At 42.5% G+C, this 23,544-nt stretch overlaps 1 protein-coding gene across 7 annotated transcripts in view; it reads left to right on the top strand.

The window, feature by feature from the left end:
* LOC108440598 (SH3 and multiple ankyrin repeat domains protein 2-like) overlaps nt 1-23,544 on the top strand; it is a 285,653-nt gene that overhangs the window by 142,949 nt on the left and 119,160 nt on the right. For all 7 annotated transcript variants that reach the window (XM_037540113.1, XM_037540117.1, XM_037540115.1 and 4 more), the window contains one exon: nt 8,950-9,277. In XM_037540113.1, the coding sequence (XP_037396010.1) occupies nt 8,950-9,277 (328 nt within the window). The remainder of the gene's footprint in view (nt 1-8,949; nt 9,278-23,544) is intronic.

The following is a 23,544-nucleotide window of genomic DNA, read 5'->3' as shown; positions in this document are numbered from 1 at the left end:
TGTGTTATCAGTTTTGAATGTCTTCATCCTGTAAGCCACTGCACATTTCTTGGGGTCATCTTCGCTGTGGTCTTTTCCCCGATTGAGCCTGATCCTGGCTCTGATCCCCCACTCTTAATGATATAAGTTACACTGAGCGCTGCCCATTATGTAAGACACGCTTTCCTCCCTGTGTGATTAAGGATTTCTGATTGAGGATTCTGGTCTAATCCACACCCAGACACTAAAACTCACTCACTCTCACCATCTGAAGCCTCTTCTAACAGAAACGTGACATGCTGCTGTAGAACATCGGCAGTTTGGTCTACACAGTTTAGCCTTTCTTAAGCTAGACTGGTAAAATAAATTATTTGTACATTATTATTATACACAGTAAAATAGATACATTGGCGACGCCAACAAGGTGTCCAGCCTGCACCGCCTGCTGCCAGCAGACAGTGACGGCAGCAAAATGTCCAGCCTGTGCCGCGAGCTGCCAGCAGAGGGCACCAGTGGCAAGGGGCCATAACTTCAGGGAACTCCAATTCCCAGAAGCCCACAGGCTGATTCGGTCCAACTCGACACACCTGGGGACTCCACTACTCAAGGCTGCGGCAAACAGTAGCATTTGTCACACCTTTGTAGAGGAGTGAATGGTACGGTACTTAGTGTCATTAAAGAAAAGAGAAGAAAAGAGGTCTGAGAAAAGAAACTGCCCCAAAACCAAAAAGAAAGAAGAAAGAGGACTACAAAGAGTAACTGTCCCAAAACTACTTAAAAGCCACAAGAAGGCTTGAGCTACAAATGGCTCCAAGTCATATAAAAGGCGTTTGCTCCACTGAGAGCAAACAAGTGACACATAAAGTCTGACGTCCCCTTCGAAATTTCAGAGGAAGTCGTATTTGTTTTCTGATTATATTTAATTTAACGTTTCTGGTTCAGTCTTTGTTTGAGCCTCTTCATTTTCCCTTCTTTGGAGTGCTTTAGCCATTGTAACTTGTGTGTCCTGTTGGTGCAGCGGTAACTCCGTGGACCGCTGATCAATACAGTGGCAGTGTGAGCCTGGCTCTGGGTCACCTCAATCACTACCTTCCAAGCACAAACTCCAGTAACCCAGTAAATTTATTTAGACCTCTTCTCACTGGGTTTTCATTTCTGCACTTGGGTCCGCCTCCCTGACATCCCGTAACACTAGTAACTTGTGCTGTATCTTGTGTAATGCCTACTTACTTAATTAAATCTATTTAATATCAGTTCATTGGTATAAGTTCTGCACTCTCAGAAATAAAGGTACTAGATTGTCTCTGGGTCAGTTCCCCTCTCATCACTGGAGTGGAAACCTCAAGACTCCATCTCAGTCCCTTTAGTCAAGGAACATAACTGAACCATAATCCACTGAAATGATGTGTTCTAAGCTGTACTGACTCCACACACCCTGCCTCGCCTCCAGGCTTTTATTCTACTGTTCTGTTTTAAAACGTTCGGTTATGAAAAGGTACAAATACAAACTTTTCACCTGGAAAAACTGATTTAAGCTTCACAATCAGACCTTAGAGCCACTGTTGGAGCTTTGAGGGAACAAATGTACCTGAACAGACCCTTCTTTTCTAACAGTGTAGAGACTCATTTGTCCAAAAAGCTTCTCAGCATTATTTTCAGGTTTGTTGGTTTTAGTTAAATAACTCTTACATTCAATTTTTTTATTCTTTCTTTTTACATCATGATGTTATTCTTGTGTACTAGCATATTCTCATGGTAAATATTTGGATGCATTTTTACATTTTTGTTGTTTGCAACATGATGGTGTTTGGTTTTGAGGTTAAGACGAATTTGAACAGATTCATTGAGTAAAGCGATATTATTTGTGGTAATAAATTGAGAGGTTAGGCTGATTAAGGAATTCAAAACAGCAGATCGGTGCCAGCTCATTTATGCGGAGAACCCGGAGGAAACCCACGCAGACACGGGGAGAACATGCAAACTCCACACAGAGAGGACCCTGGTCACCCAGCCAGGGAATCGAACCCAGGCCCTCCTCGCTGTGAGGCGACAGCGCTACCCACCACGCCACCATACCACCCACCTCCCAAGTAACTTCACTTTTTTCAAGGCAATACATTTGCATGCTTTATTTTAAGTAAAGTCATTTCAGTTTACTGTGCAAGGCCCACAGTGAACTGTGCCCAGTTCATTTGACTAGTGTGATTGCTCCGTACCGAGCCAGGGCCCTGAAAAGATCTTCATCTACCTTGATCTGGTGCCCACTGCTCGCTGTCTGTCTAGATCAGTTTGACCACCATGGAGCTTCCTGCTGTACAGTGCTGTGCAGACCTCACCTGATGAACTGATCCTCCTGCTGATACTGCAGCATATTTAATCACAGACTTCGCTTCTCCTGCTTCTCTTCTTTTCTGTATCTTATATTTACGATCAAATCTTTTTCTCTGCTCTTATTGTTTGCTATCCGGAGTCGTCCAGAGGAGGATGGGTTCCCCCTTTGAGTCCTGGTTCCTCTCAGTGTTTCTTCCTCTTGCTCTTAGGGAGTTTTTCTTGCCTCTGTCATCATTGGTGACGCTCATGGGGGCTCGGACCCAGATTGTAAAAGTGCTTCGTGACAACACCTGCTTTAAAAAGCACTATATAAATAAACTTTGACTTGACTAGATCGCTAATCGTGCCTGAGCACAGAACTCAAACATGTCAGTGATGCAACTGTCCCACTTTTCAATGAATTAGAGAATATTTGGGTTAATAACAGGTCAGGTTCTCACCTTACTAAAGAACGTGAATTTTAGTCGGGGAGTAAAGCTGCAAATTCCTCCCTTAACGTCACCCGACTCTCCTTGTACGTGCTGCACAATTAACCGAAAAATGCTGTGTTTCATAATTGATCAATGTCGTGTTGTGATGGCGTGAGCTTGCTCAGTCCTGGAACATTAAGTGAAGGCTAGTGGCGGGGTGGATGTTGGGGCGGTTAGGGGGGGTAGCAGTCATGGTTGGGCACAGTACAAAGCAACTGGGAAATGTGTGCACCCTAAGTTACGCATTATGGCAGCTGGTAAGACAGTACAGTAAGACAGATGAGATGTAAAGCCCTACATGGTCTTGCCCCTGAAAACCTGCAAGACCTTATTTCTCATTATGAGCCATCACGACCACTCAGATCCCAGAGCGCTGGCTTATTAATAGTTCCTAGAATTCAGAAGGTTTCATCTGGGGGAAGAGCTTTTTCTTATAAAGCCCCCAAACTCTGGAATGATCTTCCAGAAAGTGTTCGGGACTCAGACACAGTCTCAATCTTTAAGACTAGGCTGAAAACACACTTGTTCAGTTTAGCTTTTGGTAGGTAATGTTCCCCCCTAGATAAAGGCAGCAGATCCAGGGGTCCATGGACACAGGGAATTATAGTAAACTGAGACGCTGGTGCTGTCGTCCCGCTGCTCGCACGCGGTCACTCAAGTTTGTGGACGGTGGAGCGGAGGGATGCCGAACTGTTTCAGAGTGCTGCCGTGTCTGTGTGTCCTTCCGGTTCTCTCCTTTTAGTTAAGCTGTCATAGTCAGATCTGCCGGGGTCATTAGCCACACTCTGGAAATGTTTACATTCCCTGTTTTACGTACAAACGGATAGAACAAAACTAATCCCATGTACCTGCTTTTTTTCCGAGTATACAACCGCCCACATGTCCGGCTGGACACTGAAGGACGACTGACTGCCGAGCCCCCCTGCTACCCACTTCAGACCAGCTGCCCATGCCTCAGCTACCACCAACCACCTTGGATGAGTTGCCCACCCTACCCTGATGTTCTCATAGACTCCTAGATATTCCTAATATCAATATTACTGCTGATAATATTAGTAGTATAATCACTTGTAGGTAGTTTGACCAGAGGAGGATGGGTCCCCCTGGTGAGCCTGGTTCCTCCCAAGGTTTCATCCTCAGTTCTGAGGGAGTTTTTCCTTGCCACTGTTGCCCCTGGCTTGCCCACTGGGGGGTTTCTGTACAGTCTGTACATTCTTTCAGTCCTGTGGAAACTTTGTCTTTTCTGAAATCCTGTAAAGCTGCTTTGTGACAACATCCGTTGTAAAAAGCGCTATACAAATAAATTTGATTTGATTTGATTTGATGAGATAAGACTTGCATGGGAATCTAGAGCACGTGTAGAGGACAAATACTGCCTTCACTGGGCACTACATCTGAATTGTCCTTTATGGCGGGGTTGTGTGTTTGTTAAGAGAGGGGAAACGCTGCTCCGGCTGAGCGGATTTCAGCGTGGGAGAAATCAGTGGCTACAATTTCAGTCATGATGACAGTGATGATGAAGCCACAGAGCTCGGGGGCAAATGTCCAGTCACTCATTTCTAATGAAGATGTGTAAAGCAGTGTGTGAGTGTGTGTATGAGAATGAGTGTGTGTCTAACGGAGCTGTTAATCAGCCTCATAAAGCCATCAGCGCTGCTGTATGTGGATCTGTAATCATCAGAGTAGAAGAAATATCAGGATCAGCACTAATGCTGTCCAATTTTGGCTGTTTTAATAATTGAATGCGATTTTTGTCATCTTGTACAGAACTTTTGTGCAGAAGCTTTGTAAAAGTGGTTCTATGTAGGGCCAAATACGGTTTCTTCTGTTGTATACAAGTTTGACATCGTAACTATAGAAGAACGCTTTTAAGGGGCTACACTATATGGACAAAAGTATTGGGACACCTGCACACAGGAGCTTTTTATGCCATCCCATTCAAAATCCATTGGCATTAATATGGAGCTGGTCCCCCTTTGCAGCTCTAAAAGCTTCCACTTTTCTGGGAAGCTGTGCCCATTCATCCAGAAGAGCATTTGTGAGGTGTGACACTGATGTTGGATGAGAAGGTCTGGCTCACAATCTCTGTTCTAGTTCATCCCAAAGGTGTTTGATGGGGTTGAGGTCAGGACTCTGTGAGGGCCAGATCCTCCAGCCAGGCCTTTATGGAGCTGTTTTGTGCACTGGGGCTCAGTCATGCTGTAACCATAAAGATTCATAAAGATCTGCGGAAGCATTAAGATTCCCTTCACTGGAACTAAGGGTTCTAGAACAACCCCTGAAAAACAGCCCCATATCATCATTCCACCTCCACCACACTTTACAGCTGGCACAGTGCAGTCAGGCAGGTAATGTTCTCCTGGCATTCGCCCAACCCAGACTTGTCCATCAAACTAACAATAAGAGAAGAGTGATTAATTGCTTCATAGAACATTTCCACTTCTCCAGAGTCCAGTGATGGCTCTTTCTGGAATGGTGCATTTTGATCTTAGGCTTGTGTGCAGCTGCTCAACCATGGAAACTCATTTCATGAAGCTCCTAACATGCAGTTCTTTTGCTGATGTTTCTACCAGAGGCAGTTTGGAACTCATTAGTGAGTGATGCAGCAAAGGACTGGGGATATTTATGCACTCTGCAGCCCCTCTTTGTGAATTTGCGTGGTCTACCACTTTGTGGCTGAGCTGTTGTCGCTCATAGACTCTTCCATTTCACAATAATATCGCTTACAGTTGCCTGGGGCAGATCTAGCAGGACAGATATTTGACTTGTACAGTGGTGGCATCCTATGACAGTACCTTGTTTGAAGTCACTGAGCTCTTCAGTACGACCCTCTACTGCCTGTGTTTGTCTATTGAGACTGAAAGCTGTATGCTTGATTTTATACCCCTGTTAGCAATGGGTGTGACTGAAACACCTGAACTCAATAATTAGGAGAGGTGCCCCAATACATTTGACCTTATAGAGTATATAGAACCATATACAACACATTCTCTAATCTGAATTCACCATGCAGAGAACTATTTAAGCATGCAAATGGTTCTCTCAGTGTTCATGGTTCTGTACAGAACTGTTGTCTTTACTAAAGAACACTTGAAGAATAATCTTTTTAAGAGTGTATTGGAGCATTTTAGTGTAAATTAATGTACCTGAGTTCAAATTTTGGGGTATTTCTATTATAAATTATATTAAAAAGCACATGAAAACAGTGGAAAAGTCTTTCTCAATAAAGTTGGGGTTCCTGTGCTGTGCTGTTTGAGCTGGAAGTGCTTTAGAGCTCTGGTCGTTTGTCTCGAGGCTGAATGGTGCTCCAGTGCCCCACATAAACTTGCAAGGACGTCAGAAAGAACCTCAGCAGAACGTCCTCGCTCTGACTCCTAAAGATACAAAACGCTTTATTCCCAAACACTGAGAAGCTATTTTTAGTCTCCTACCTGCTCAGAGCTGGAAGTGCTGAGGCTGGAAGATCTGCAGGGCTTTTTATTGCTGCTGTGAGGACGTGTGGCAGCTACAAGGGAGTAAAGGTCAGAATAGAGTTGTTTGTAGTTAGATTGATTTGTTTTTTTTTAGTCGTCCTCTGAAGAATATCGTAATCAGTGAGAGCTGTGAACTTTTCTGGAGTTCTGATCTTGTTTTTCTTCTACAAACTACTGTGCAGGGAAGACTGACTTCAAACTTACAGGGTAAAATGTAACAAATACTTAATGTACACTCTAAAAAACATTTTTCTTTAAGGGTTCTTTAGAAAGGACAGTGGTCTGTACACAACCATGAACACTCACAGAACCTTGTATATGCTTCTTTGCATGGAGAACTGGATTCTTCAGGTTCTTCATAGCAGCCTATAATCCTGTAAAGTTTGAAGTCGTCGCATTAAATTTCTCCGGCTCTCCAGATCTCCGGATCACCGCTGCAGGCCAGTGTCTTCAAGGCCACCTAGGGCTCCACCTAAGTCAGACAGTCTATATTGCTGGTGAATTAATTCAAACTTTACATGATTATAGGGTGGTATGCCCCCTCTCCGCCCACACATGACTGCTTATGGTAGTCTTTGTATAATGGCGTTCAGTATCTGATTTTTGAAGCCCTGTAGATCAGTAAAGAAATGCAGCGCTGGATGAAGAACACAAACCATATACTTGAGTTAAAGTAGAAACACCCAAGGTAAAATATTACTCCAGTAAAATTAGAAGTTCCTCCCTTTAGACCTCCACTTGAGTAAAAGTACTAAAGTATTTACCTTCAAATGTACTGAAGTATGAAAGTCAAAGTACTAAAAGATTAATTATGGCTCTGATGTCCTGTTATCATTTTTATAACAAGACTCGCTTCATGAACTCATTTTAGGTGAAAATCCTCCAGTGTCTCTCTTGGTAAACCAGTCTTTTAATAGAACGTCATTAATTAGTGACGCTGACGTCTATTAAAATGATCACAAGCACAAAACACTGAAGGTAAACAGTTTCCATCAGGGAGAACCAAGTGGCTCTGAAATCACTTTTACACACAAACAAAGTTTCAGTTTAAGATTTATTTACAACTTAGTTCCAAGTTTAAGTTTAATAAAAACTGGCTTTAAACTCAGAATCACAAATGAGTTTCCTTTACTATGTTGATCTGTAGGTCTCTGTTCATAAACATAAACCAGCTCAAACTAATTTACTATAAAATGAAATGGTGTTTGTATAAATTCAGAAAAAAGCAGCGTCAGTCACGACTGCATATGTGGACATATTTCTATATTGTGCTCTATTTACACAAAGTTAGGTTAGTTCATCATTTATGTTGAACAGACTCTCCCAAAATTTTACGCTGCTGCTCTGACGTTGAACCGTGTGCTGCACTGGGTCGGTATGACCAACAGGTCAAAACCAGCTCTAAACAAAGTGACCGCTGTGCCCTGATTGGTGCTCTTGCTTTGCGCTTCTTTCATTTTGACATGTTACGTTTTTATACATGGAAACCAAAAGGAACGACAGATTTCTCAAAATGTAGTGGAGGAAAAAGTCAGATATTAGACTTGTAGTGGAATGTAGTGGAGTGAAAGTAAAAAGTACAGCTACACTAAAAAACTACTTAAGTACAGAAACCAATTACATTTATTTAGTTACTGTCCGCCACAGAGGAAATTATGGAAAGAAACCAAGCTCCACAGGTCAGTAGAGCGTGATGCGCCCTTTCTAACGAGTCCTGGATCACATTGCTTACCTTCTGAGAATCACCAGCCTCCTCACCTACTGTCTTCTCTGAGACATCAATTTTGTTAGTGTTATAATCATGCAATCAGCGACTTGATGACAAGTTTAAAGTGTCATCATTGAGCAGTAAAGTCAGGCCTGTGTGACCACCAGTAGGTCAGAAAGCTTGTTTATTGAGCTTGTAAATGTTTAATTAATCACTAAAAACCAATTTGTGTTAGTTTGTGTTCCACTTGCATCTACATCTGTAAAAAAAAAGCAAAGCATGACTACATCGTAATTTAGTACCAACAAAGACGGTGAAAACTGATCTACACTCAAATGCAAAAGTGTGAGTACCCTCGGTCAAATTACATTCTGTTGATTTTCTAAAATTTTGTGCATAATTTTTATTTATTTGAGTTATACTCCAAAAAATAAAAAGAAATGTAAAATGTGCCGTTCAGGCCTTTTCAGACCACATTTTATGAGGATTATGTTATAATCCATTTACACCCAAGAATAGAGATAGTAATAAACTATATTTAAACTATATCATCGTTTATAGAGTACTTTCTATTGGGAGGTGTCTGTCCCGAACCCTAACCCCAGCGTTTTCCCTTAACTACCAAAACGCAAAGATTTTTAGTCTGGGGCGGAGCCTTATCTGAAAATCTGAACTTTAAGAATCGTCCCTACAGAATTAGATTTTCTTTTTAGTGTTTTAATGTAAAATATGATGATTTTCTGTGTGGACAACTGTTCAAAGCTGTGTCTGCTGTTCACGTACTGAGTTTTTGAGCTCAAAATGAGCTAAAACAGTCACCAAAACCGTCACTACTGAAAATTGTTTTGGAAAAATTAGACACATGCAATTAATGCAAGTAATAGCAAATGATTATTTCAACGGCCCTAATTCATGTATAGGATCTAAAATAAACCAATAGAGATTGATCTAGACCCTGTCTCTTTCCCTCTCTATCTCTCTCACTCAGTGCCTTTCCGGGAGGCCCCAGCGTACTCCCGGCGGCGGAGGGGCCCTCAGCCCAGCAGTCTTGCGGCTCCGCGAGTTTTGCTGCGCTCCAACAGCGATAATAACCTCAGCGTGTGTGTGGGGCCCCCTGATGCGGCCCCCGGTCTGAGTGTGTGTGTTGGGAGCCCCGATGCAGCCAGCCGCAGCCTCTCGCCGCAGCTGCTGCAGCAGATGCAGAGGAACCCGAATGGCACGGTGAGGATGGGCGGCCGCGGGAACAAACACCAAACACAGAGCAGATCTCCATCACTCAGCCGCCTCGGAGAAGAACAGCGCAGAAAGCAGCTGAGGTGAGTTACTTCACACGCACACATGTGTACTCATAATTAGAACCCCACTGAGATGTAGAGTAACCTTGAAAAGATGTGTGGAGTAACCATGGAAACGAGTGTGGAGTAACCATGAAAATGAAAAAAAGAGAAATTAGCATAGAGTTACCATTGAAATGGATGTAGAATAATGATTGAAATTAATGTACAGTAGCCATGGAAACATGGAGTAATTAGTGTAAGCATGGAAATGTCTGTAAAGTAACAATGAAAATGCATGTAGAGTAAACAAGCAAACAGATGTAATCATACAAACTTGTCTAGTGTAACCATAGAAACAGGTCTAGTGTAACAATTGAAACAGGTGTACAGTAACCATGGAAATGGTTGTAGAATAACCATGGAAATGGCTGTAGCCTAAGCATGGAAATGAGTGTAGAGGAATCATGGAAATTGGTGTGGAGGAACCATGGAAATCGATGTATGGTAACCCTTTTAAATTGGCATAGAGTTACCCTAAATAACTCAGAGTACTGAGTACCTGAGTACCCAGAGTAACCATGGAAATGTGTGTAGAGTGGCCATGGAAACAAGTATAGAGTGACCATGGAAACAAGTGTAGAGTGACCATGCAAGCAGGTTTAGTGTAACTGTGGAAACAGTTCTAGTGTAATCATGGAAACAGTGGAAACAGGTGTAGAGTAACCATGGAAACAGCTGTAGTGTCACCATGGAAATGGGTGTAGAGCAACTAAAATCAGAATCTATATTCACCAAGCACCAGATGTTCAAGGATTTTTTTTGTTTAGGTCTCAACATAAAACAAAATACAACAATGTAATTAAGATTAAGAGACCCTTATTAGTCCCACAAGAGGGAAATTTCACCTCCACATTTAACCCATCTGTGAAGTGAAACACCACATACACTCTAGTGAGCACACACACTAGGGGGCAGTGAGCACACTTGCCGGTGGGCAGCCCAATCCGCAGCGCCCAGGGAGCAGTTGGGGGTTAGGTGTCTTGCTCTAGGATACCTCAGTCATGTACTGTTGGCTTTGGGGATCGAACCGGCGACCTTCCGGTCACGGTGCTCCAGCCCATGACTGCCCCAATTATACTAAAGTATAGTGTGCAATCGTATGGTTCATTGAGTCTTTAAGGCTCTCACTCTTCGCCTCTACTGAGATGGAAAAACGCTGTAAGAGAGAATGACCAGGTGTGAGGGGTCAGCCATGATCTTCCCTGCCCTCTTACTCATCCAAGATGTGTCATCCAACCTTTGAGGGTAGAGATTTTCTCTGTACATCAGACAAAGATGCAGAGCCGAATCAGACGGAGAGGGAGGATGCCATGATGGACTCTGAACCTGAGGTGACTAAAATTTCTTTAGCTGTCACACGAAAAGCAAGCACTGCTTTACCTACTTCATAACTGCAGTGCTGTGGCCCATCTGAGATTTGAGAAACCATTTTTACTATGAAACAATGTTTTTAAGATCATCAACGTTTAAAAATATGTATTTTATTTTTAAAAATTCATTTGTCTCAGAGATTTTGGTCACTGGTGCTATCAGGACTCTTATTTTAAATTTGAACACAGCATTTTCGGCTCTTTGGCATGAGAAGGAGAGAAGAGTCCGCAACTGCTCACTATATTTCATTAATTTATTAATAATTTTGTTAATCAGGCAGCTCATAACTTCTGTGTGTCACCAGTGTTTTGTGTTTTTATAGGAATTAAAATGTTGCCAAAATAATGCTAGAAATAATTTTTATTACTGATTTTAAATAGTAGCACAAGGTCACCTGATCAACCAACGAGTCAGCCGATTTACAAAATCCCGTTTTAACCAAAAAGTCACTGGTATCACCGTCACGGGCGTCACCGTCACTGGAGTCACCATTGCTGGGGTCACCGTCGCTGGTGTTACACCATATTCATACAACACCAGTGACTCTAAAATATGTTTTACATCATTCACGCATGCACATGAATTCCCACCTACACACACACTCATTTCTACATACATGCTCATATCATGCTACCATTTTCAGTCTTCAGTCGTGTAGAAGAACCGACTCTAGACTGACTTCCTCCAGCTCTCTCTCACAGTCTCACAGAGGAGGGACTCGATTGGAGAGGCGCGTTTTCTTGTTCTTTTTGCTCCAGTTTTCCTGCAAAAAATGTTAAACTTCAAACTTCTGATCTGAGTGTTATTTACTAGCCCCTGACCATAGTCGTCCTGTCAGTTCTGCAAAACGCTAACAGTCCGAAACAAGCTTGGATTGACTGCTGAGCACCGCGTCTGTTCATGAGTCATACTCAGTTTGTAAGACGGAGAATCTCCTCAGCTTCCTCGGGGGGTCTGAACAGGAGAATGACAGAATGGAAGGAAATGGACCAGCGAGAGCCGAACTTAATAGGCTTAATTATGTGGATTCTGACACTGTATGACACACTATTATCTATAAACATGGACTTAAATACAGCCAGGCTGCTAACTGTTGCTACTATCAGGCTGATTTGGATTGGATTAGCCCAGGAGTCGCAACTCAAATAATAAAAAGAGCCGTTTTGTCCTTTCAACAAAAATCAAACCACCTTGGGAGCCACAACATTATATGTCCACTTTACCATCTTGGCTGTAAATATGTCTCAGTATGTGCTGATGTCCTAGTATAGACTAAAAATTATAATAGCCTGTAAATGAAAACGCAGACTGACTTTGCTCTGCTTTAGGCTTTAAGCTCAACTATAGCCGCTTTTCTCACATCTCCAGCATCTTGTAAAATGTCTCTCAACGTTCGACTTTTTTGCAAAGCTGAAGTCGCTTCTCATTCACCAGCTTCTGATTTGAATCTTCTCTTCCACCTTAAATACACCTGAGGTGCCAGAATGTAACTACTAACCATTTAAGGTGTAATGGACAAGTTAGAACAAAAAGCTGGAGAATGAGAAGCGACTTCGACCTCATGACTCTTTAGTGTTTCTGTCAGTTTCTCGCTACAGATTAATCATGTCAGGAAACCAGCTGGACTGATTATAAACACAGATAAATTGATTCGTCTCCAAATTTTCGATGTTCGTCTTAAATCTCTCTCTTTGCCGTTTTGATGTCAACAAGCTTGACATCGTAAAACATTTTACGATGTCAAGCTTGTTACAGTAGCAGAACCCTTTTTGGTGCTGTATAGAACCATATACAACACATTCTTCATGAACCTGAAGAACCTTTTCACAATGCAAAGAAAGAAAATGGTTCTATGTAGAACTGTGAACACTCGAGGAACCCTTTGCTTGATTAAAGGGTTTTTGGCATCATGAAAGGTTCTTCAGATTGATGGAGAATGCTGTTTATGGACGTGTTCTATACACACTTACAATAGTGGTTCTTCAAGGGTTCTTTAGTAAATGATTCTATCCATCCATCCATCCATCCATTATCTTCCGCTTCTCCGGGGTTCGGGTCGCGGGGGCAGCATCCTAAGCAATGAAGCCCAGACCTCCCTTTCCCCAGCCACTTCCACCAGCTCTCCAAATGGGATTCCGAGGCGCTCCCAGGCCAGCTGGGCGATATAGTCGCGCCAGCGTGTCCTGGGTCTTCCCCGGGGTCTCCTCCCAGGTGGACTCGCCTGTGACACCTCCCGAGGGAGGCGTCCAGGAGGCATCCTAACCAGATGCCCGAACCACCTCAGCTGGCTCCTCTCGACGTGAAGAAGCAGCGGCTCTACTCCGAGTCCCTCCCGGATGACTGAACTTCTCACCCTATCTCTAAGGGAGAGTCCAGACACCCTGCGGAGGAAACTCATTTCGGCCGCTTTTATTCGCGATCTTATTCTTTCGGTCATTACCCAAAGCTCATGACCATAGGTGAGGGTGGGAACGTAGATCGACCGGTAAATCGAGAGCCTTGCCTTATGGCTCAGCTCTTTCTTTACCACAACAGACCGGTAAAGAGCCCGCATCACTGCTGACCCAGCACCAATCCGCCTGTCAATCTCCCGCTCCCTTGTACCATCACTCATGAACAAGACCCCGAGATACTTGAACTCCTCCACTTGAGGCAAGAGCCTATCCCCGACCCAGAGAGGGCTCTCCACCCTTTTCCGCCTGAGAACCATGGTCTCGGATTTAGAGGTACTGATTCTCATCCCAGCCGCTTCACACTCGGCTGCAAACCGATCCAGCGAAAGCTGAAGTTCGCGGCCTGATGTACCCAATAGGACCACATCATCTGCAAACAGCAGCGATGTGACCCTGAGGTCACCAAACCGGACACCCTCCATCCCTTGACTGCGCCTAGAAATTCTATCCATAAAAATTATGAATAGAATCGGTGACAAAGGGCAGCCCTGACGGAGTCCAACTCTCACTGGGAACGAGTCTGACTTACTGCCGGCTATGCGAACCAAACTCCAGCTTTGTTTGTACAGGGCCTGAATGGCTCGTAGCAAAGAGCCATGTACCCCGTACTCCCGAAGCACCTCCCACAGAATACCCCGGGGAACACAGTCGAATGCCTTCTCCAGATCCACAAAGCACATGTGGACTGGTTGGGCAAACTCCCATGAACCCTCCAGAATCCTGGAGAGGGTAAAGAGTTGGTCCAGTGTTCCACAACCAGGGCGGAACCCGCACTGTTCCTCCTGGATCCGAGGTTCGACTATAAGCCGGACTCTCTTCTCCAGTACCCCTGCATAGACCTTGCCAGGGAGGCTGAGGAGTGTTCCCCTGTAGTTGGAACACACCCTCCAGTCCCCTTTTTTAAAAAGAGGCACCACCACCCCAGTCTCCCAATCCAGTGGCACCGCCCCCGATGTCCACGCAATGTTGAAAAGGCGTGTCAGCCAAGACAGCCCCACAACATCCAGAGCCTTGAGGAACTCAGGGCGGATCTCATCCACCCCTGGAGCCTTGCCACCAAGGAGCTTCTTAACTACCTTAGCGACTTCGGCCTCAGTAATGGACAAGCCTATTCCCATGTCCCCAGACTCAGCCTCCTCACTGGAGAACGTGTCGGTGGGATTGAGAAGGTCCTCAAAGTATTCCTTCCACCGCCCAATGACGTCTTCAGTCGAAGTCAGCAGCACACCATCTCCACTATATACAGTGCTAGTGGCACACTGCTTTCCCCTTCTGAGTCGCCTGACGGTTTGCCAGAATCTTTTCGGAGCCAACTTAAAGTCACTTTCCAAGGCTTCACCAAACTCCTCCCATACACGGGTTTTTGCCTTGGCGACAACTGAAGCTGCAGATCGCTTGGCCTGTCGATACCTGCCAGCTGCCTCTGGTGTCCCACAGGCCAACCATACCCGGTAGGACTCCTTCTTCAGCTTGACGGCATCTCTCACCTGGGGTGTCCACCACCGGGTTCGAGGATTACCGCCCCGACAGGCACCAACTACCTTACGGCCACAGCTACAGTCAGCCGCTTCAGCAATGGAGGAACGGAACATGGCCCATTCTGAGTCAATGTCCCCCACCTCCCCCGATATCTGGTCAAAGTTCTGACGGAGGTGTGGGTTGAGAAAGAGAAAACGGAGAAAACCCCAACATACAGGCACCGAGTCGAGGGGCTATGAGAAAGCCCACACCTGCCCGCCGCCTCTATATCTAGCCGGTATCTCTCAACCTCGTGCACCAACTCAGGCTCCTTCCCCGCCAGTGAGGTAACGTTCCAAGTTCCAAAAGCCAGTTTCTGCAACCGAGGATCAGAACGCCAAGGCCAACGTCTTCGGACACTGCCCGATCCACAAAGCACCAAACCCCTACTACTGCCCCTCCCATTGGTGGTGGGTCGATGGGAGGGGGGACTCATGTAACTCCTTCGGGCTGGGCCCGGCCGGGCACCATGAGTAAATGCCCGGCCACCAGACGCTCGCTGGCGAGCCCCTCCCCCAGGCCTGGCTCCAGGGTGGGGCCCCGGTAACCCTGTTCCGGGCAGGGTACACAAGTCCCGTTTTTGTGACTTCATAGGGGTTATTATGGATCACACTTTGTCTGACCTGTCACCTAGGACCAGTTTGCCATGGGAGACCCTACCAGGAGCTTTTGCTCCAGACAACATAGCTCCTAAGATCATTCAAGCACGCAAACCCCTCCACCACGATAAGGTGGTGATCCAAGGAGAGGTAAATGATTCTATGATTTAGAAAATGGTTCTATGTAGAACTGTGAACACTCAACCCATTGCATGATTAAAGGATTGTTTGCATTATAAAAGAGTTCTTCAGATTGATGGAGAATGTGTTTTGTATGGTTCTATATAGAACCTTTTTGAAAATGGTTCTACATAACACCAAAAAGGGTTGTGCTACTGTTACAATGTCAAACTTGTTACAATAGCAGAACCCTTTTTGGTGCTACATAGAACTATATACAGCACCATATACATTCTCTATCAACCTGAAGAACCTCTTCACAATGCAAAGAAAGAAAATTGTTAAGTGACACTTACACAGTCCCACAAACGGGGAAATTTCACCTCCTCATTTAACCCATCCATGAAGTGAAACACCACATACACACAAACACTTGGGGGCAGTAAGCACACTAATCCAGAGCGGTGGGCAGCCCAACCCAAGGAGCAGTTGGGGGTTAGGTATCTTGCTCAAGGACGCCTCAGTCATGGACTGTTGGCACTGGGGATTGAACTGGCAACCTTCCGGTCACAGGGCCGGTTCCCTAACCTCCAGCCCATGACTGCCCCGAAGCTTTGAGCTAAAGGCAAGCCTGCATGGTCTCCCATCCAGTCCCTGACCTGGCCTAGCCTTGCCACCTAGCTTCTCAGATGAACACAACCCAAGGGTTCCCAGCCCCATAGAGCCAATGGCTGTGGTTCTATATAGAACCATGAACACTCAAGGAACCACTTGCATGATTAAGGAATTGTTGGCTTTATGAAACTGATGAAGAATGTGCTGTAGATGGTTGTATATGGAACCTTTTTGAGACTGGTTCTGAATAGCAACAAAGAGGAGTCAGCTTGATGTCAAGCTTGTAACAATAGCAGAACCTATTTTGGTGCTATATAGAACCATCTACAGCACATTCCCCATCATCCTGAAAAACCCTGTCATGCTACAATCATGAAAAGGGTTCTTTGATTGTTTATGGTTCTATATAGATCCATTTTTTTTACTAAAGAACCCTTGAAGAACCATCTTTTTAAGAGTGTAGCGTGTTTGTGTTGTAGTTCAGCTCAGCAGGCCAGGCTGATGCTTCGCTTGGCGTGTGAATATATTAACGTCCCCGCTGAGGGAGCTGGGTGTCAGAGTGGAAAACTCGCCCTAGTTACCACCGCAGTTGCCATGGTGTCCACTGCACGCCTTACATTTCACATTTTATGGGTTTTCACAGTGGCGGCGTAAAGAGTGTGTCTGTGGGTATTTTACCATCAGATCTTTTATCATAATATTCAATTCTTTAATGCAAACAAGCTCAAAGAAAAAAGTTCTGTGACAGTGTGGAACTTATGTTAGCTGTGAATAATCATGTGTTTTTAGTGAGACCTTTCTGTGAGGCAGGAAAACGGATCATCTCAGATGTGGCTCGTATGTCTCACGTGTCTCTTTTTGAGATTTTTATACATTCTTATGCAAAATTTCGGCGCTGCTGGTCGAGTTCCATGACATTGTTGAGCGTAAATAAGTTACACGTCCTCTACAAAGACACACTTCTGCTCACTTACTGTTTATTCACTGCTTATTTACTGAATTTAACATATTGGTGAAAAAATAAAACATAAAGTGTGGGCTGTGCAAATGTTATGGCACCTGTATATGTCGTGTTCTGTTTTTTTCTCCTCCAAAATGTTAAACTAAATAGAAATTGTGCACTTAAATTTGCTGACAAAATACTCTCTGGAGAGGATGTGTTCACTTATTTTTACTTAGAAGACCAACAAATCAGCTCATTTGGCCAGGGGTGTTCAAACTTTTTGCATACAATGTTATATTGTAAATATTATGTCATTTTAGGCAGTGAAATTGTCTCATTCTACTTGCAGGAAATTTTGCTTGTTTCAGAAATAATGCAGATAAAAACTTTTTTTTTTCTGCCAGTTTAAAAGAAATATTTTCACTAGCTACAATTAGTAGAAATAAATGAATAAATACGTTTAAATAAATGTAATTCTTTTATACAGGGAGATTCACTCGAAAGAGGCCCTGAATATTCTGCTGTAACTCCCGTTAGGATGAAGCAAACAAATACGCTACATACTCTGATGTGTGTGTAATCGATTGCATTACATGCGATGCTGGAAGTGACCTCTGCTTTCTGCCCGACACATGAAGGCGTTCATGTCTGCACCCAGACTTTGCAAACACAGGTTAAATGTTGCGACAGCTTTCCGGTGCCTCCCTCATCGCTCTGGTTCAGGAGCATCCCAGCTTGTTCAAAGCTTCATATACTGAGGAGCTTGTTGCACATTGTTTGGTTGAGATAGATTTGTCCCAGAGAAAGTTATTATGGAGTATTCGGGGCCTCTTTCGAGTGAATCTCCCTGTAATATATTCACAGCAATCTCATAAAATTAAAATATAAGAAATATTAGATATATTGATTAGATTTTAGGTTATTTCACATACTAAGTACACATTAAATAACATACTGCATATTATATAATGCATATCGCTGCTGTCAGAACAAAACCTCATATTTCCACTTTTGTTATTTTTCAGTTTTTGAGATAATTTGAAAATGCCTGTGCATGTGATATATTGTGTGTGAATTTCATGATGAAAGGACCAAGAGAAATTACCCAAATTTCCTTGGAAAAAAGTCTGGTTCCATAGACTTACATTAAAAGTAGGGTATGTTTTGTGTGTCTCCTGTGAAGTTACCCTTTTGGAGATGCAAGGTTTTGATCTGACAGCAGCGATATATAATATGTAGCCTATATAATAAGCCTGTATAATTTATATAATTGTGTAGTGAATTCATGAATGTAATTCAGCTTTGCCACCAATTTCCATTCAGTCAAACAGAGCAGAGTCACATGATTTTGTTCACTGAAATACAGGTTTATTAATTCTTGTCCACTTTACATAAAATACTAAAGACAACACAGTTCAATTATTTAATGCCAACACATTTTAAGTTTGTAAGTCAAAGAACCTCACTGGTGTGTGGAGATTTGTGTGTGCTTTATAAACTGAATTCATGAATAACGGTGTGTGTATCAGTATGTGTGTATGTGTGTGTGTGATTCTTTCATTCTGTGGGTTTAACTCATTACCGTGAACTGCAGACTGTAGGTCATTCCTCTGTAGAATCTCATTCAAGAGGATTAGTGTGCATGTGTGTGTGTGTGTGTGTGTGTGTGTGTGTGTGTGTGTGTGTGTGTGTGTGTATGTGTGTGTGTGTGTGTGTGTGTGTGTGTGTGAACTGCACTACAGAAGGCTTTATTTGCTGATGATGTAATCCAGCCTCAAAACTGATTAAGACCTGAAGTCCTCCTTGTGGATTAAAAACACACATATGGTGCCATTTTACACACACACACACACACACAGACAGAGAGAGAGAGAGAGACACACACATACACATCACACTCTTTAAAAGCCGTGAAATCAAACTGCTTCGTTACACACCTTCTGACAAAGTGATGGTGAAAGACCCCAGAGGAGCTGTGAGGATAAAGACATGAGCGAGACATGAGTAGCATAATCTACCTCAACCTAATGAGAAACTGTAGAACAGACTCGGTTTATATCACAATACCTACATTTAGAGTCGGTTATTCATTCAGCCTAATGAGAAACTGTAGAACAATCTGAGCTCGACAGTAGTGCCACTAAATTTTGTCTTGACTCTAGCCTCGATAAAACTCCACATTTCTATTATTAACGTCTCTTATTTACCTCGCCGTGACACTTATGACCATCATATTGTGAAGCAACCAAATTGGCATGACATCAATTATACAAAAGAACATTTTCAGCCAAAAAAATATTTAATCTCTGGAGAAACTGAAGAAATGTCCAAACCCCTTACCCACCACAGGAATTGCATCTCGAGCTCTAATCCCAACTGTCTGCACAAACCTTTTGTATTGCTCCTGTTTGATGGACCAGTTTGTCTGTATTCATCCAAGACACCACCAGCATCTCCGATTCCCTCTCAGTTCTTTGGCACAAACTACAGAACATCAAGGCAGAAGATCTAAGAGACGTGACAGCTGCTTGTCACCGAGAAAAGTCAGAAGCGATTAGTTGATAAGTGACTCAAGCAGCACTGAATAGGAGCCTCATCTTCAGCGTTTCTTCGTCCTGCATAATTGTTGTTGTTCAACACTCGGAGGTCAGATTTTGCTGGCGATAACAAAAGTATGTTATAATTTAAAATTTTCTAACTCACTCTTATTCAACCTTATTCACTGGTGTCTTTCCAGTAAAATGATCTTAAATATAGTCAATAAATCTAATATATTTCCTGTTGAGATTGTTGTAAACTTTTACTTGTTTTAAATATTTTTATTAAGTAAAATTATCTCACTATGTTGGCAGATAATTGTGCTTGTTTTCAGAAATGTGCTTGAAATCAGAAAACTTATCTACCAGTATGGTGAGATAATTTAATCTAATAAAATGACCTAAAATGTGTAAATAATGTGTAGAAATAAGCTTTATAGTCTTAAGTGTACAACCATCTCAAAATGAGAAATCTTAGAAAAATCAAGTAGATTTAAAATCATTTCACTTGACAAGATGGTGTTTTTTGCAACGTTGAAAGAGAAAGTTCAAGTTCAAAGTGTTTATTGTCATATGTACAGAGGAAACAGGTTTCCTTATATACAATGAAAAGCTTACTTTGCTCCTCGCTAAGAATGCCAGATATAACATTAAAAATACAAAAGAGTATATATACAACCATATATATTAATCAAGAAATAACGCAATGTATAAATTACAGTGGTATGGATGGATAGTGCTGTGCCTTGCCGGGAACATGATTATCTGCAGCAGAAATGAGTAGTAAAGTGCAATAGTGCAATTGTAAACATGTGCTACAGTTAAAGTGACAGTAGTTGCAGGTTATTCCTGAGGAAAGAGTTCTTTACCAGTGGGGTACACATCACACGTCTGTACCTAAGTCTGGCAGACCGAAGTGGGAATAGTTATTTCTGGTTCAGAACTCTGATTGCGGTGGGGAAGAAGGAGTTCTTTAGTCTGGAGGTCTTGCACATCATGCTCCTATACCTCCGGCCTGAGGGCAGAGGTTTGAACAGACCGTGCTGGGGATGGGTGGGGTCTTTGATGATGGAGGCAGCTTTCCTTTGGACTCTATGGTTGTAAGTGGAGAATTGGTGATCTTCTCTGCAGTCTTCACCACTCTCTGTAGGCATTTACGATCCATCACGGTCAAGCTGCCGTACCACACGGTGATGCAGCTGGTCAGGAGGCTCTCAATGACGCAGTTGTAGAAGTTGCTGAGGATCACCGGAGACATCCCAAACCTCCTCAGCCTCCTCAGGAAGTACAGCCGCTGTTGAGCCTTTCTGACTAGCTGCTTGGTGTTCAGTGACCATGTGAGGTCTTCACTGATGTGGACACCCAGGTATTTAAAGCTGAACCCAGGTATTTAAAGCTGAACCCAGGTATTTAAAGCTGTGTTTCAGTCCACACCACATTTGGGAGATTGTTTTTAGAAATTAGAAGATGTATTCAAGAGCAGTGAGTATGTCACCATGAAAACATAGATACCTGCATATCGTCACTGTCCAATGAAAAACAAAAATCTTTAGAATTGTAACTTTGCAGGAGACGGCAAAAACACTCATACATTTCAGTGTAAGTTAATGTAAAGAAATTTAACTCCAAGAAATTTCAGAGCATTTCAGTTGGTCCTTTCATCATGAAATTTACATGAAATGTAAAAGACTGCTGGTGTGTTGAAATGATGAAGAAAAATAGAAATCAACAAAAATGGAGATATGTGGTTTTCTTTGGACAGCAACGATGTACCCCCCCACCCTGAACCCCCAAACAGGGCCCTCCTGAAAGTGATCAAGTCAGTCAGATAGACACCGTTACTGATGTAAAAAGGTCAAACTAAACTAAAGCGTGATAAACTGTAAGTAGTGAACGCTGCGAGAGCGCCCCCTGCTGTTGATCAGAGTGTCGGCGCTCTTCAGTTTCAGTCTCCATTTCCCAAATGCTTTAGCTGAGTGCGCTAACATTCCTCCTCCTAATAAACAGACACACGTTCACTTCCGCCTCCTCATTATTCACCACCATCACTGTAATATTTCATCATCAACATTAACACAGGAAGGTGATCAGAGGGGAGTTCGAGTCGGCAGCGTCTGAGATTTTTAAAACGCAGAGTTAGAAAAGAAAAACAACTCCCAGTGAAAGCCGCATTTTACAGTAGAAATAAATGGAGCTCATTATGCTGGTAGTGAACTACGTTGCCTGACTCAGCCGCCTAAAAACCATAGAAATGGACCTTAAACAGAAGTTAGGACCTTGTTGGGGTTCATCTTAAAGTTAGGACAGGATTTAGGAGGTTTAGTCTAGTTAGGATGTTTGTGTGATGCTGTTTTAATGATGAGATTATGAAGTTATTCTGAAATAGCTACTGTCCTGAATTCGGTCTGTACAAGTTATCATAGAAGCTAAACACATCAGATTTCAGAGTTAAGAAGTTTCTGTAATACAATTTTCAATATAGTTTTATAATAGAAATTTCCAGTATCTCAAAATGTGTCCACACTCCCAAGGATGTTTTTATAACAATTTGAATTTGATGAAAATTATGTATTTTATAAAATGTACATTTTTGCTGTTTTTATCTTTTTCCTTTTTTTTTACATCGAAACAAAGTCAGAAGATGCAGAGGTATCCCATGTGGTTGCTAAGGCTTTGCTACCCAGGAGCTATGGTATCTTTGGTGGTTGCTAACATGTTGCTATGTGTTTGCCATGGTATCTATGGTTGCTAGGGTGTTGCTTATGACAGAAAGATAATAATAAGAAAAACGTGAAGATGAAGAAGAATATATAATAACAAACACCGTTGACACTCAAATAATAATTCTGTTCTCCTCAGTTTTGCTCCTGTCTTCCAAAATCATAAATAAGCCTCTGTGTAAAACACTGACAAAAACACAGCTTTCTGCTTGTTATTAATAAATGGCTGAAATGTGAGCATCACTCGACACTCCACTCGACAGCTCACGTAGGCGTGTGTTAATGCTGATTTTCCAAATGACCCCATTTAAAAAGCATTTTAAAGTCGACTAATCTGGTCTTGTGAATTTGATCAAATCTGTGCTTCTCTCAGGAGACTAATTTACTGTAAATGCGCTCTGATATCACTCACTGGCCAGTGTGAATCATATTAAACTGCGTGTAGGATGCAGACTGGCTTATGTAAGCGCTTAAATTTGGAATTATTTTTAGAGCACTCATACGTACATACACTAGACTTCAGAAAACAAAAACATTAATAATTAGGTAAAATGAACATTAATTTGACTAGAACGTCAGGCCATTGACAACAAGAAGTCAGTTATTTTTTTATTATTTCTATGTCAGGACTTAAAACAACTATTAAAAATATAAAGACTTTTAAGAATAATGTGTGAGTTGACCTTGTCTGTGACAGTTTTAAGTTGCTAAATCCAATCTTGGTGAATATTATGCAATGTGTGTGTGTGTGTGTGTGTGTGTGTATATATATATATTTATATGTAAATAGGTATATATATATATATGTGTGTGTGTGTGTGTGTGTGTGTAAATAGGTATATATATATATATGTGTGTAAATAGGTATATATATATATATATATATATATATATATATATGTGTGTGTGTGTAAATAGGTATATATATATATATATATATATATATATATACATACATACCTATTTACATACATACATATATACACTACAAAAAGTATTTGGTCATCTGCCTTCATACACATATTCCATTCTTAATCCATAGGGTTTAATATGATAATTTGCAGCTATAACAGCTTTAGCACTTCTGGGAAGGCTTTCCACAAGGGTTAGGAGTGTGTTTATGGGAATTTTTGACCGTTCTTCCTGAAGAGCATCTGTGAGGTCACACACTGATGTTAGACGAGAAGGCCTGGCTTGCAGTCTCCGCTTTAATTCATCCCAAAGGTGTTCTGTCAGGACTCTGTGCAGGCCAGTCAAGTTCTTCCACTCCAAACTGGCTCATCCATGTCTTTATGGACCTGCTTTGTGCACTGGTGTGCAGTCATGTTCGAACAGGAAGGGGCCGTCCCCAAACTGTTCCCACAATGTTG

The sequence above is a fragment of the Pygocentrus nattereri genome, chromosome 7 (assembly GCF_015220715.1).
Source record: "Pygocentrus nattereri isolate fPygNat1 chromosome 7, fPygNat1.pri, whole genome shotgun sequence".
Taxonomy (NCBI): domain Eukaryota; kingdom Metazoa; phylum Chordata; class Actinopteri; order Characiformes; family Serrasalmidae; genus Pygocentrus; species Pygocentrus nattereri.
This window is presented reverse-complemented; position numbering and strand designations above follow the sequence as displayed.